The sequence below is a fragment of the Oryctolagus cuniculus genome, chromosome 3 (genome assembly GCF_964237555.1).
Source record: "Oryctolagus cuniculus chromosome 3, mOryCun1.1, whole genome shotgun sequence".
Classification (NCBI taxonomy): Eukaryota; Metazoa; Chordata; class Mammalia; order Lagomorpha; family Leporidae; genus Oryctolagus; species Oryctolagus cuniculus.
Window position 1 is genome coordinate 179,595,074 of NC_091434.1, and position 13,579 is coordinate 179,608,652.

A 13,579-nucleotide genomic window follows, 5' to 3' on the forward strand; every position below is an offset into this window, starting at 1 on the left:
CCCCCCCCACCGTTTTCTTTACTGAAACTGATCTGGAATATCACCCAATGTCCTCCTAAAAGCCACTTTACCCCACTTGACAGCCTTAAAGGTATCTAATGTGATGATCCACCCATTCTCCTCAAAAGTCTTCTCCCTCTCAGCTGCTGGGAACACTCTCCCCTGGGTTCTTCCGCTTCCTGTCCGACCGCTCCTCAAGCTCTTTCACTTGCCACAACAGTCCTTTTCTAAGCAGTCATCTTAGGTCCCCTCTTATCTTAGTCTCTCCCACAGCTTCAACTACTTTCAAACAAAAAACAGGTTCATTTGGTTTTCTAATTATAAAATTATTCATATTCACTGTTACTACTTTTTTTAAACTTGATTTTTAGAAGCAAGCATTGGTGCAGTGATTAAGTCACTATTTAGGAGTCTGCATCTCATATCACACTGGTGGTTTGAGAACTGGGTTTCTGCTTCCAATCAAGCTCTTTGCTGATGTTCACTCTTGGGGCAGCAGGTAATGGCTCAAGCACTTGGGTCCTTGCCACATATACAGGAAAACCAGATTGCATTCTAGGCTCCTGGCCCCACCTTGACTGTTGCATTTGGGAAATGAACTAAAGGATAAAAGATCTCTTTCTTTTTCTGTCTCTGCTTTCAAATGAAATGAAAATAAAGACAATTTTTAAAACTTTAATTGCTTGTGCCAGGACCAAGCTAGGAATTCTCCTGAGTATAATTTTTTTAAGCCTGTCCATTATCCTGTGAGATTATTTTTTTCTTCCTGGAATGCCCTGTCACCACTTTCACCTGGGTTAATTCCTGTCTTGTTTCAGGAAGATCACAGCTCAGGACTCCCTTTGTTCTCTGATCTCCTCCCCAGATTAGGACCTCATATGACTCTCTCATGGCACACGGCCCTTTCATTCCACAGTATGTTATCACAGTTAGTATTTATACACCTTATGTTTACTGTCTGACACCTTCAAGACTGTAAACTCTCATGAAGATAGGAACCATGTCAACTTCATTTATCATTACATGATCAAATATACTCATTGAATATACACATTTTTGAAGTTCTATTGACAAAATGGGATATGAACAAGATTGTCTTTCAACTGTACTGAACTGAACTATTCCAATCTTTACATCACCAACTTCTCTCTAGTGTCCCAGTGCGCTTCACCATTCTCTCCCACCGAACTAACCTACCACCCAGTCAAGGTCACCATCATTTATTCAGTCCGTAAAGCTAAATTTTCTAATTCACAACTGTTTTCCTACATGTTTAGACTAGAATTTATCTTGTTTGTTGTTTTTTCCATGTCAGGAAGTTCAGTTCCTATTTCTAGGACTACTTGTTTTATTTTTAAGATTTGTAATTAGTTCTTTTGGTGATTTATCTGTTATTTTATTATATATAAATTACATAATTTATATTTATAAATTATATCTATTTTATATATCACTTATGTATTTATACATTATATATTATATAATTATGTATAAATTTATATGTATGAATTATATATAATAAAATATATATCTGTTATTTTATAATCTTTTCATCCTCTTAATTCCTTTGCTGTTTAAAATAATTGCCATGACCTTAAATATCTGTTTATGCATTTGAACCATGCAATCATGAAGTATTTTTCAGCTTATTCATTCCCAAATACACAAAATGAACATCATCATAAATGAATTTTTATTATAGTTGTTTTTCTAGTTTGGCTTATGACAGCTTCTGAAACTGTCCTTAAATGAACAAACCTGGTTCACTTGCACTTCCTCTCCCTCAAGATATGGGATCTTAAGTTAATGACTTAGGATTATTTCTCTGTAGCGGTGCAGTATTGGAGATCTCAGTAACGAATGTGGTGCTTTCTGCACACTCTCACATCTTCATCCTTCTGATTTGAGGCTGTTTGGTGAAGTAAAATATGACAGTGCATTTTTTGGCCTCTATTTGTACGCTTTGGGAAACTTTTCCACACTCTTAGATATCTCATTTTCAAGATAGGTGCCTTCCAGCATTCTACTCTAGTATTAATGTTCCTGGCTTACAGATTTTCAGAATCATCATTTTTTGATAGTTCAGTAGCATTGTTTTTTGAGTTCAGTAACTTCAGCAAATTTTGAAGACTTCAAGGGGAAGAGTTCATTAATATTTCGTGTACTATGAGCAAAACTTGGAAGAGATGCATCTTTTGTTTGGTTCCTAATAATAAAGCAAATAACAGAAGCCTTTAAAATGATAATCCAACATTATTTATGGAAATTTCCACAAAGTATTTAATTCTGTGGCCCTAGTAGTTTTCAACTCAATATAAATCTGATTTTTTTAATGGTGAAAAACATATATTTAGAGTTAGCCAGCTGGATTCAGTTCGGATGATCCCAATTTTGTTGGCAACGTCCAGAGCATCGTAGTCAGGAGCCAGTTGAACATACGCCTTCTTCTCTCCATCAGGTCTGATCAGGGTGTTGACTTTGGCCACATCAATGTCATAGAGTTTCTTCACAGCTTGTTTGGTCTGTTGCTTGTTGGCCTTGACATCCACAACGAACATCAGTGTGTTGTTGTCTTCTATCTTCTTCATGGCCGACTCAGTGGTCGGGGGAACTTGATGATGGCATAGTGGTCAAGCTTGTTTCTCCTGGGGATGCTCTTCTGAGGGTATTTGGGCTGCCATCGGAGCTGTAGTGTCTTGGGCCACCAGAACGTGGGGGATGTATGGATCTTCTTTTTCTTGTGGCTGTGGACGCCTTTCAGCACTGCCTTCTGGGCCCTCAAGGCCTTCGCTTTGGCTTCGACTTTAGGAGGGGCAAGAGTTTCCTTCTTAACCTTTGGCACCATGTTGGTGAAAAGGGTTCTATAAATCTGAATTTTATGACCATTCTAAAAAGATAAATATGTGTGTCAACATTTCTTGCTGAATTATGTAAATAGATCAAGTGAAGCCAGCTTTCTCTGTAATAAGCAGAATAATCTCTGATGGTTCATTTATGATAACAAGGAAGGACTGTTAAAACCTACACTAAAATGTATAAATAAATGAAAGTATAGCTGCAAAAAAAAAAAAAAAAAAACAGAGAGAGAGAGAAAGAAAATTAAAAGAGAACAGTGCCTGGCCTTTGTTCCACATTATCATGTAAAGCACTTTAACATGTTTAGTTCTCAAGAGCAAAGCTATTCCCACTCAGGCAGGCTTCCAGGTTCAGCCAGCAAACCCATGGCTTCTTCATGACTTACAGGTCTGCACTGATGTTTTCTTTCTGTCCACAGAGATGTTTACCTTACCTTGAAAGCTGGTTTTGTCCTTTCCATTTCCTCTTTCATAGCTTATATGTCACTGCTCTGTGTTTAAATCAAAAGTCATATAGCTACTATCAGTGGACATCAAACAAATATTTAAAGTGTGGAACCACACATCCAGGAACAAAGTTGTGATGGGAGTGGGGAATTAAAATGAGAGAAACCACAAATATGGAACTTATAAAACTGTTGTTTGGGGATTTAGATGGTGAAGCCACTGCCTGAGATGCCAGATCTAATGTGGGTGCCAACTGAGTCCCGGGTGCTCCACAATAAAAAGTACTTTTTCCTATCCAGCTCCCTGCTAATACACCTGGGAAGCAGCAGGGGATGGTCCAGGTGCTTGGGCCCTTGCACCCACATGGGAGACCTGGAGGAACTTCAGGCTCCTGGCTTCAGTCTGACACAGCCCCAGCCATTGAGGCCACTTAGGGAGCAAACCAGTGGATGGAAGATCCCCCTCTCTCTCTGTAACTTTGCCTTTCAAATAAATAAAAAATTACAAAATCTTAAAAAAATAAACAAAAAGATACTCTTTCCTACTTGAATATTTTCTCTTGATGATTCTGTACAACTCTTTAAAAAAGAAGACAAAATTTTGACAAGGGAAGCATTATCTTCCTAGATTATCATTAAAAAAGCATTAAACAATTAAAAGTCTACTTAAAATCCTCCACAGTAGAAAGTAAAATAAAAAAGCTGAAATCAAAAAAAAATTTTTTTTTGACAGGCAGAGTGGATAGTGAGAGAGAGAGAGAGACAGAGAGAAAGGTCTTCCTTTTGCCGTTGGTTCACCCTCCAATGGCTGCTACGGCTGGCGTGCTGCGGCCGGCACACTGTGGTGATCTGATGGCAGGAGCCAGGTACTTATCCTGGTCTCCCATGGGGTGCAGGGCCCATGCACTTGGGCCGTCCTCCCACTGCACTCCCTGGCCACAGCAGAGAGCTGGCCTGGAAGAGGGGCAACCGGGACAGAATCTGGTGCCCCGACCAGGACTAGAACTCAGTGTGCCAGCGCCGCAAGGCGGAGGATTAGCCTATTGAGCCACAGTGCCAGCCTGAAATCAAAAATTTTTTAATTGAAGACATTGGAGAGAAACTTCCAAATTCCTGTTCACTACAGGCATGTTTCACTCAACCTCTACTTGTGTATTTATAGTAAGGATGCACACCAATTCACAAGACCTCATTTTCAGATATTTTATAATGATAGAAAATATTTGCTCATATCGACTTCAATACCACTTCCCTAAAAACCTACCTATTGATTATAGTCTGTCTCTCTGAAAACAATAAAAAGGACTTTTTCCTCTGGCATATTGTTCTGTGGGACTTATGCAAACAACTATTCTGTTTTTTTTATCTCCTCCTTTCCAGATATACATTTTTAGCTACTTAAAAATTATTTGTCTATCCATTCTTTGTCTACATGATCCTGAGCTAACCTCACTAAATGCTGATAAACAGTGAGGACAGGAAGACTAACCCAAGGAGTCCACAATGAGTGCTCAAGTTTTAGTCATTCACAAAGTTACGATGGTGAGTTTATAAATCCACAAGTTTCTTAGTTACACTAACTACTCTAGATTGACAGCTAATGAGATTTCTAAGTGTATGGGTGGGGGAATGAATGTAGTCAAACTGTGGATCAATAATTTCTGTATGACTGAGTTTCCTATTACAGATGATATTTTAAGAATCCATGAGAGTATTTCAGGCATGGAAAGCCAAGACACTCAAAAAAAAAAAAAAAAAAAAGACGTAAATGAAAGATCTCTGTGAGTGAGATCCCAGCGGAAAGAACAGGCCATCAAAAAGGAGGTACCTTTCTCTGAAGGGAGGAGAGAACTTCCACTTTGACTATTACCTGGTCTAAATAAGATTGGAGTTGGCGAATTCAAGAGGCTTCCAAAGCCTTGGCAACTCATGACAAGAGCCTCGGGTGATTACTGATGCCATAAACAAGAGTGTCAACTGTTAAATTAACAACAAGAGTCACTGTGCACTTACTCCCCATGTAGGATCTCTGGCCTTAATGTGTTGTACTATGTGAATTAATGGTATAAGTAGTACTCAAACAGTACTTTATACTTTGTGTTTCTGTGTGGGTGCAAACTGTTGAAATCCTTACTTAGTATATACTAAATCGATCTTCTGTATATAAAGATAACTGCAAAAGAATCTTGATGTGAATGGGATGGGAGAGGGAGTGGGAGATGGGATGGTTGCGGGTGGGAGGGAGGTTTGGGGGGAAAAAGCCGCTGCAATCCAAAAGTTGTATTTGGAAATTTATATTTATTAAATAAAAGTTTTAAAAAACCCAAAACAAACAAACAAAAGAATCCTTTTGGGACTGCAAATATGTACAAAGCAAAGGGCTTCAAGTAGGGGTCTGTTTACAGATTCATCTCCTGGCAGGAACAATGGAAACCATTTTACTGCCCAACCTTTAGTGCTTTGCCCTTCTGCCTCCACTGATGGTGACTTTCTCCAGTACTACCATCCAAATAGGAAAAAAGAACAAAACCCTTCCAACTCAACAGCTGCAGATTTTTTTTGAGAAATTGTCACTGTTTAGTAAATATTCTGATAATTTATGAAACTTTTAAATAAAATCAAATATTTGTTGCTTTCTTATGAATTTTATCAGTATTCAGCCATATTGCTTTGTGGTCGTTTTACTCTCATTATACTTTTACCTCTCTCATAAAAACTACATATATAACATTAAATTGGATTCAAATACATTTTATCATTGAGAATCCATAAAAGTTATATGCAGTCCCTAATTAAAACATGGTTAACCATATTTGACCCAGGATACAACTCAGGATTCAGAAAACTAAATTATTCACATCTGAGATGTGAATGCAAGATGACAAGTATCTTAGTGTAAACCTATGTTGGGTTCTCCCCGTTCTTCAGTCCATCATCCCACAGCACTGAGGAGGTAGGTCTGTCAGGGATCTGTATACAGAAAAGGCACAGAAGCTTCCTGGGACAGCATTTTGTATAAAGGAAAAGAAAAACAGATGGGCATATAGGATAACAGGAGGAAGAGAATTACAGGCAGTACAACAGAAGAACAGTATGGTGTCTCTCATTCAGATTATTCTCTTTGGGCAATGCCCTATAGAGCCATGTGATTTTGCAGAAAGACATAGAGAGGAAGTTACTATTGGGAATCATTTAGCCATTAAGATGAGGCCTTCGATCCTTATCGAGAGTGATAATGAATCCCTATGAAAGGGCTGGCTAAGGCATGTATTTTCTGGCCATGATTATATATATATATATATATTGTTCTGGACTCTGCTCCATTATGTTGGTATTGAGCCTAACTCATATTGAGCTGAAGTCTGTGATGTTTTTGGAAGAAAGCAGAAAAGCAGCAGTGTGGATTTGCAATGAGTACAATTCATGTTTAACTCTCAATGTTGTCCTTTTACTGGCTGCATAGTGTAGAGAAAGTTACTAAGTCATTCCAAAGCTCTAAAACTATGTTTCCATGCCTATTAAACAGGGAAAATAATATCTACTCTATTATGCTAGTGAAAGATGAACAGGGTAACATTTGTGAAACACTCAGGAGAATTTCTAGCATAAAGTAATACAATTTTCCTTCACTTTCCCACAACCATTGAAATATAACATTGAAATTATATATATATATACACACACACACACACACACACACACATACATAAAGTAGAACATGAACACACAAAGACATGGAACTAAAATACAAAAATGAAAATATTTATTTCTCAGCATGAACTGCAACAAATTTAAGAAACTTTGACATTAGCCATTTACAATACCTAAAAAAGTGACTATCCTAGGAATTTAACTATATCAATGCAATCTTTTTTAAAATTATTAACTGAACAAGAATGGGTACGCTTTAATTTTTTTAAGATTAGAAAACAAATAATAGCTGAAAGACGCCAACCAGTTCTCTAAGGTGGATGTCTAAAGATGTTCAATCAAAATTCTTGGAAAATTGTCCTTGTTTGATTAGAGAAATGGGCAGGAGATTGTGGTGGAGAGACTATCTGGTGAAGATTTCCTGGGCAACTTTCTGCTAAGGCTTTTGCTAACTTTCACAAGACATTGACCTAAAAAGTAAGTATTTTTGTTCTTTGGTCTTCCAGAATGTCAGGAAGCTAAATGCCTTGGTCATCCCACAAATTATTGAAAATCTTTGCTCATGACTAGTCCACTTTTGGTTTGACTGGAGCACTTTCATCTCTTGGTAACTATTGCTTTGATCATGCTTTGTGTTGAGGAGCATACTAATAAAGCCATGTTTCATATCCTGTTAACAATTCTTCCCCATAAATTGAATGTTTGTTCTTGCTTCAGTTTTTAGAAGATTTCATGTTGCTCCTACAGGAGCTCTTTTCAAACCAAATTCTTACTCTTCGTAATGCCTCAAACCAGATCCAGTTTAAATATGTTAGAATCAGTTAGCAGAAATGTAGTTTTGGTGCACAAATTTTTAAATGCATGTATAATGTTTCATAATATACATTTTCCATGAACATTTGAAGACCCTCTGCATGTTTGCCCCTTAGAAAGAGTTTATAATACCAAAATATAATCTGCTTATTATAATTCTAGAACTCAAATAGTGTAGCAGTTAATAGACATCTCTCATACTCTGCTCTTTCTGTAATTTGCTAAAATACATATCTGATATATATTTCTATATATATATACTTGCTATAAAAACCATTCTTCAGATGTATTAGAACACATTTCTTTTAATGATATAAATGTTTATTTACATAGGACATGCTTTTCTCCCCCCGTTGGTTTTATTATGTGTCACTAAAAATCAACAATTCACTCTTTTATTCCTAAAAATATTCTCAAGATAAAGTCAACTACTTAACTTCACTTTCTGTACTATTTTCCCCTAAAGTTACTTTAAATATTGTTTGTAGTAAAAGCCAAACAGCTAACTAAACAAAGCTGAATAGAAATTAAAGCTAATGTCTTTTAGATTTGTATTTAAATTACTGGGAAATAAGTAAGTGGAAACTCTCTCCATCATCAATATCAGTTGCTAGGCTTATAAAATATTTTGTGTGTGCTATAACCATGGAAGCACAATAGATTTCTGTTTCCCTCCCTCTTCTCTTCCATCTTGATCTCTCTGCATCCTTAGTGAGCAAACACATGTTCACACTGGAATGCATGTGATCAGTACCAAACACATCAACTACAACCTTTATTTTAAAGCTTTATATTTACTATAGGTTGATCAAAAAAGATCCAATATGACTTTTTAAAAGATTCAATATTTGATATTGGAAAATTCTGGCTTAGAACTTCTATTTTTGAAGCCACAATAGCATTTCATGAAGATGTGGCCTGGTTCAAATACTGAATAAGATTTTCTCTCTCAGCAGTCTTTTTAAGATCAGCAAAGACAATTTTAGTTCCAGGGACATATTTCTTTGGGTTCTCCAAATATTCTATCAGAGTATCTTCTCCCCAAATAGTACCTTTTTTTTTTTTTGCATCAGAATAAGAGAATCCTCCTGCTTGTCCTGCTTTTTGGCCAGAGACCTCCAAAGATTTGGACCAGTCTTGTGTTTTCCACCTTTTTCTACTGTATGGCACTGAGCACATTTCTGAATAAAGATCTTGCCTGCTTCAGCATCTCCCATTTTGTTCTTCAGAGGAACCACAGGGCCAGTAGCTCTGCCCTCCTCCTCCCCTGTGCCACGGCCAGGTGGGAGTCTGCACCCCAAGTTCGATGCTGGTGGTTATGCAGCAAGGCCTCAATGATCCATGCAAGTCTGGTCAGCCATGTACTTCCCGTGGACACCGAAATGGATAATACATTTCTTACAAATCATCTATTCCAGTTACCTTTTGCAGAAGCTTGAACTTTTTGGTCAGTTTTTCCTGTCAAGTTCATATGTGTGTGAAACTAGCCTGTATTTTTTCTTTCTCCCTTCCCTTTCACAGAATTTGATCAATATATAGCCTTAAGTTTAGAAATTTAAGTGATGTGACTTTAGGCATTTATATTACCAATCCCACAAATCCCAGAGAGAGCAAATTTCCCACCTTTCAGACTCCCTGTCTTCTCTCACCTTGATGTCTGTTTCCACAGCGTCCTCCTCAGGGCACCCTTGACCTCTGAATTCCTCAGGCTGTAGATCAGGGGATTCAGCATAGGGTTGAAAAGGCTATAAAACAGGGAAAGGATCTTCTGCTGCTCCTCAGGGTGGCTGGATCTGGGGGCCATGTACATGACAATGGCACTGCCAAAGAAGAGCCCCACCACACAGAGGTGGGAGGAGCACGTGGAGAAGGCCTTTGTGCGGCCCTCTCTGGACTGGATCCTCAGGATAGCAACCAGGATGCAGGTGTAGGAGACCAGCACCAGGCACAGGGGCCCCACCAAGATGAACACACAGGCTGCAAAGATGACCACTTGGTTGAGCGTTGTGTCAGCACAGGCCAGCTTGAGGACAGAGAGGATTTCACAGAAGAAGTGGTTGATTTCATGAGGCCCGCAGAAGGGCAGCCTCAGGAGGAGAACCACATGGACCAGGGCCAAGATGCAGCCACAGGCCCAGGAAGTCACAGTCAGGGTGATGCAGATTCTCCAGCTCATCATGGCAAAATATTGCAAGGGGTGGCAGATGGCTACATAGCGATCATAGGACATCACCACGAGAAGGAGACACTCGGTGTGAGCAAAGGCCATGTACAAGAAGGTCTGCATAATGCACGAGGCAAAGAAGATTGTTTTTCCCTTGCTTAGAAAGTTTGCCAGCATCTTGGGGACATTGTTGGAAGCATATGAAATATCCACCACGGCCAGGTGTGACAGGAAAAAATACATGGGGGTATGTAGTTTGGAGTCTAGACAGATGAGCTCCAGGATGACTCCATTCCCCAGCAGAGTGAAAGCATAGAAAAGGGAGAAGAGGCTGCAGAGGAATATCTGAATCTTTGGGCTGAGTGAAAATCCCAAGAGAGTGAATTCTGTGACTGATGTCTGATTTTCTGTCATGCCTTCACCACGGCGGCAGTGAGATGTGTGCTGAGGAGCAAAGAAGGGGCTGGATTAGTCATTAAATGGAAGGAGAGGGTGTATGAGGGTATGAGGTGCACTGTGTTGACTCATCAGCCACCTTTTTCAGCCACTTAATGTGGAAAGAAAATTCAGTTCAGGTCCCTAGTGTAAGTGAACAGGGTGCCATAGAATATTTCCATTTCTATGGAATTATGGTTTATTTTTTAATTTGTGGATCCACATTTTTACTATCATGATTGCAGCCACAGAATCAATTATTTTCTTGAGTGACTAGCCATTTTACTTTTGAGAGAAGGCCATAGTCATCCTGTCATCCTTTTCTCTCATTTATTTAGTTTTCACATTTTATTACCACTTTCTCTTTATCATTTTATTTTCTCTCTTTTCACCACATCTGCAGAGTACACTGCACATAGCAGGAACTCAACAAATGATCCTAGAGGAGATATATGAAGGAAGAATGGAAGGAATGAGTTTTTAAATGCAATTTTATAAAGGTTTGGTTCCTTCTCTGTTTACTATTGCTAGGGACTTAGCAAGTGAAGATTTAAGATTTTACTTCCTGAGGCTACCCAGAAAATATGACTATTTTATACATCTAGGCATGAGCGAAGGGTGATGTCACTGATCTGGCCTGCATTCATACAGGTAATTTCTGATAGATGATCAGGGCAAGTTGCTTGCCTTGTAAATGTTTAACAGTGTAACATTCTCACTGCCCTGCCATTCCAACTCCTTGCAGAGCTGCTTATTAAAGTGACTCACAGCATTTGGATGGTGTCCAGTTAAGTGCTGAATGGATGGGTGGATGAATAAATTAGAAATGATATCCAAAGGCATGCCACAGATTTCAATAAAGTCTTTTGACTCCTTAATTTTCTTTGCTTCCATTTCACTAACCATATGACCACAGGGACTAGAGAAAGGGAAAACCTAGATGTTCACTGATGTAGATACATATTAAAGTCAATTTATCATTTACCACATGAGGCCTATAAATCCATTCCTGCAAATGCGAACCCTACCCTAAGCCCTGAGAACTGTCTTACTATAAGTTGACCCTGTTTACTGATCTCAGGAACTCTTTCTTCCTCCAGACCCCAGCTTCTCTAAACTGCCACAAAAATTTCCAAAAACCAGTTACTCACTGTGTTATCATGAATGCTCTTGCCTCAAAAATCTGATTAGATGTAGAGGGAACTGCAGTGAGTCAACGGAGCTTTTGCATGTCAGAGCTGATGATCTTGCTTCACCCAGCAGCCGCTGGAAGAGAGACTTTCCAGGTGCAGGAGCTGTCACTCTCTTAACACAGGCTAACAACAGGAATGGGGCCTGCCCACTGGGAATACCAGTACTATGGTTTCATGTCGAGGTCATTTCTACCCAAGTCCTCACAGATTGTCCCTGAAGGTCCCTGTGGGGACAAGAACACACAACTTTCACACTCCATATCTAGCAAGAGAACCCAAAGTTGTTTTTCTTTGTCTCCATTCCTCTGGCCCTGGGGAGGAACATTAGGAAGAAAAGAAGTTGGCAGATGATGACTTAATACCCAGCTGGATCCACACACATGAAACTCTTGCAGTAATAACAGCATAGACACCCCTGGGGACCATCTTGCAAATTACACTCCCCAGATATTTGGATGATTTGGGTTTACGAATCTTGGTCATACCCAAGATTAGCTAAGTGGAGCTTCTAGGAGGCAGAACATCTTCCTTACGAAATAATGGCACCAATATCTTCTAGATAATTCTAACTTGGTGTTGGTTGGTTAAGAAAAAGAACTGTTCAGCCAAACTTTCTATGATGTAGGGGGCAAGATTCTGAGACCTTCCCACATAGTATTGAGATTTGATAGTAAGTAAGAAACAACAGAAACCAGAGGGAAATTGGTCTTGAAGAGGTATTGTAGAAGTCCTAGTGATTAGAGGGCAGTATTATCTAATTCAAAACTTCACTATGAATAAAGCATAGAATAGGCATATATTCTATAATAAAGCACAAACAGAGTACTGGGAGCATTTATTTAATTTTAATTTTAATTAATTTTTAACATTCAATATGATTTGTAGATATAGGTATAAGAACATAACGATGTTCCCTTCCTCCTTAGTGCCCCCCCCCTTTCTTTCTTTCTTTCTTTCTTTCCTTCCTTCCTTCCTTCCTTCCTTCCTTTTTGACAGGCAGAGTTAGACAGTGAAAGAGAGAGACAGAGAGAAAGGTCTTCCTTCCGTTGGTTCACGCCTCAAATGGCCACAACAGCTGGCACTGCGCCGATCCAAAGCTAGGAGTCAGGTGCTTCCTCCTGGTCTCCCATGCAGGTGCAGGGTCCAAGCACTTGGGCCATCCTCCACTGCCTTCCCGGGCCACAGCAGAGAGCTGGACTGGAAGAGGAGCAACCAGGACAGAATCCGGTGCCTGACTGGGAGTAGAACCTGGGGTGCCGGTGCCGCAGGTGGAGGATTAGCCTAGAGAGCCATGGCACCGGCCCCTTTTATTTTTCTTTCCTTTTTTTAAATTTTTTTTTTGACAGGCAGAGTGGACAGTGAGAGAGACAGAGAGGAAGGTCTTCCTTTGCTGTTGGTCCACCCTCCAATGGCCGCCACGGCCAGCACACGGCAGCCGGTGCACCACACTGATCCGACGGCAGGAGCCAGGTGCTTATCCTGGTCTCCCATGGGGTGCAGGGAGATTATTTTTGGATTATTTTTGTTGTTGTTGTTGAGTTTCCGAGATCTTTATAGATTCTGGGTATTAATCCTTTATCAGTTTCATAATTTGCAAATATTTTCTCCTATTCTGTCAGCTATCCCATCACTTTGTTAGGTGATTCCTTTGCAGTGCAAAAGCTTCTTAGCTTGGTATAATCCCATTTTTCTCTTTTTGCTTTGATTGCCTGTGCATCTGGGGTCTATTCCAAGAAGCCTTGCCTATGCCAATGGTTTGCAGAGTTTCCTCAATGTTCTCCACTAGTAGTTTAATGAGATCATGTCATAGATTTAGATCCTTGATCTACTGTGAGTTGGTATAAAGTAGAGGTCTCATAATTCTGGAGGTGGAGATCCAATTTTCCCAACACCATTTGTCAAAGAGGCTGTCTTTCATCCAGGGATTAATTTTGGCTTTGTTATCAAAGATTAGTTGGATGTAGATGCATAGATTTATTGGTGAATCTATTCTGTTACATTGGTTTACATGTCTATTTCTGT

The 13,579-nt window shown here is 39.4% G+C and overlaps 1 protein-coding gene and 1 pseudogene across 1 annotated transcript; both read right to left on the reverse strand.

The window, feature by feature from the left end:
* Positions 1 to 1,599: 1,599 nt before the first annotated feature.
* LOC138849084 (large ribosomal subunit protein uL23-like) lies at positions 1,600 to 3,072 on the reverse strand (annotated as a pseudogene).
* A 5,672-nt stretch (positions 3,073 to 8,744) lies between these two features.
* LOC138849080 (olfactory receptor 2A5-like) lies at positions 8,745 to 12,374 on the reverse strand. The gene has a single exon (XM_070071374.1). It carries the CDS (start codon positions 10,341 to 10,343, stop codon positions 9,411 to 9,413), a length of 933 nt encoding a protein of 310 aa, XP_069927475.1. The 5' UTR covers positions 10,344 to 12,374; the 3' UTR covers positions 8,745 to 9,410.
* Between the last annotated feature and the right edge of the window lie 1,205 nt (positions 12,375 to 13,579).

Coding starts and splice junctions, on each gene's coding strand:
- LOC138849080 (XM_070071374.1), bottom strand. CDS start 10,343: ATGACAGAAAATCAGACATCAGTCACAGAATTCACTCTCTTGGGATTT.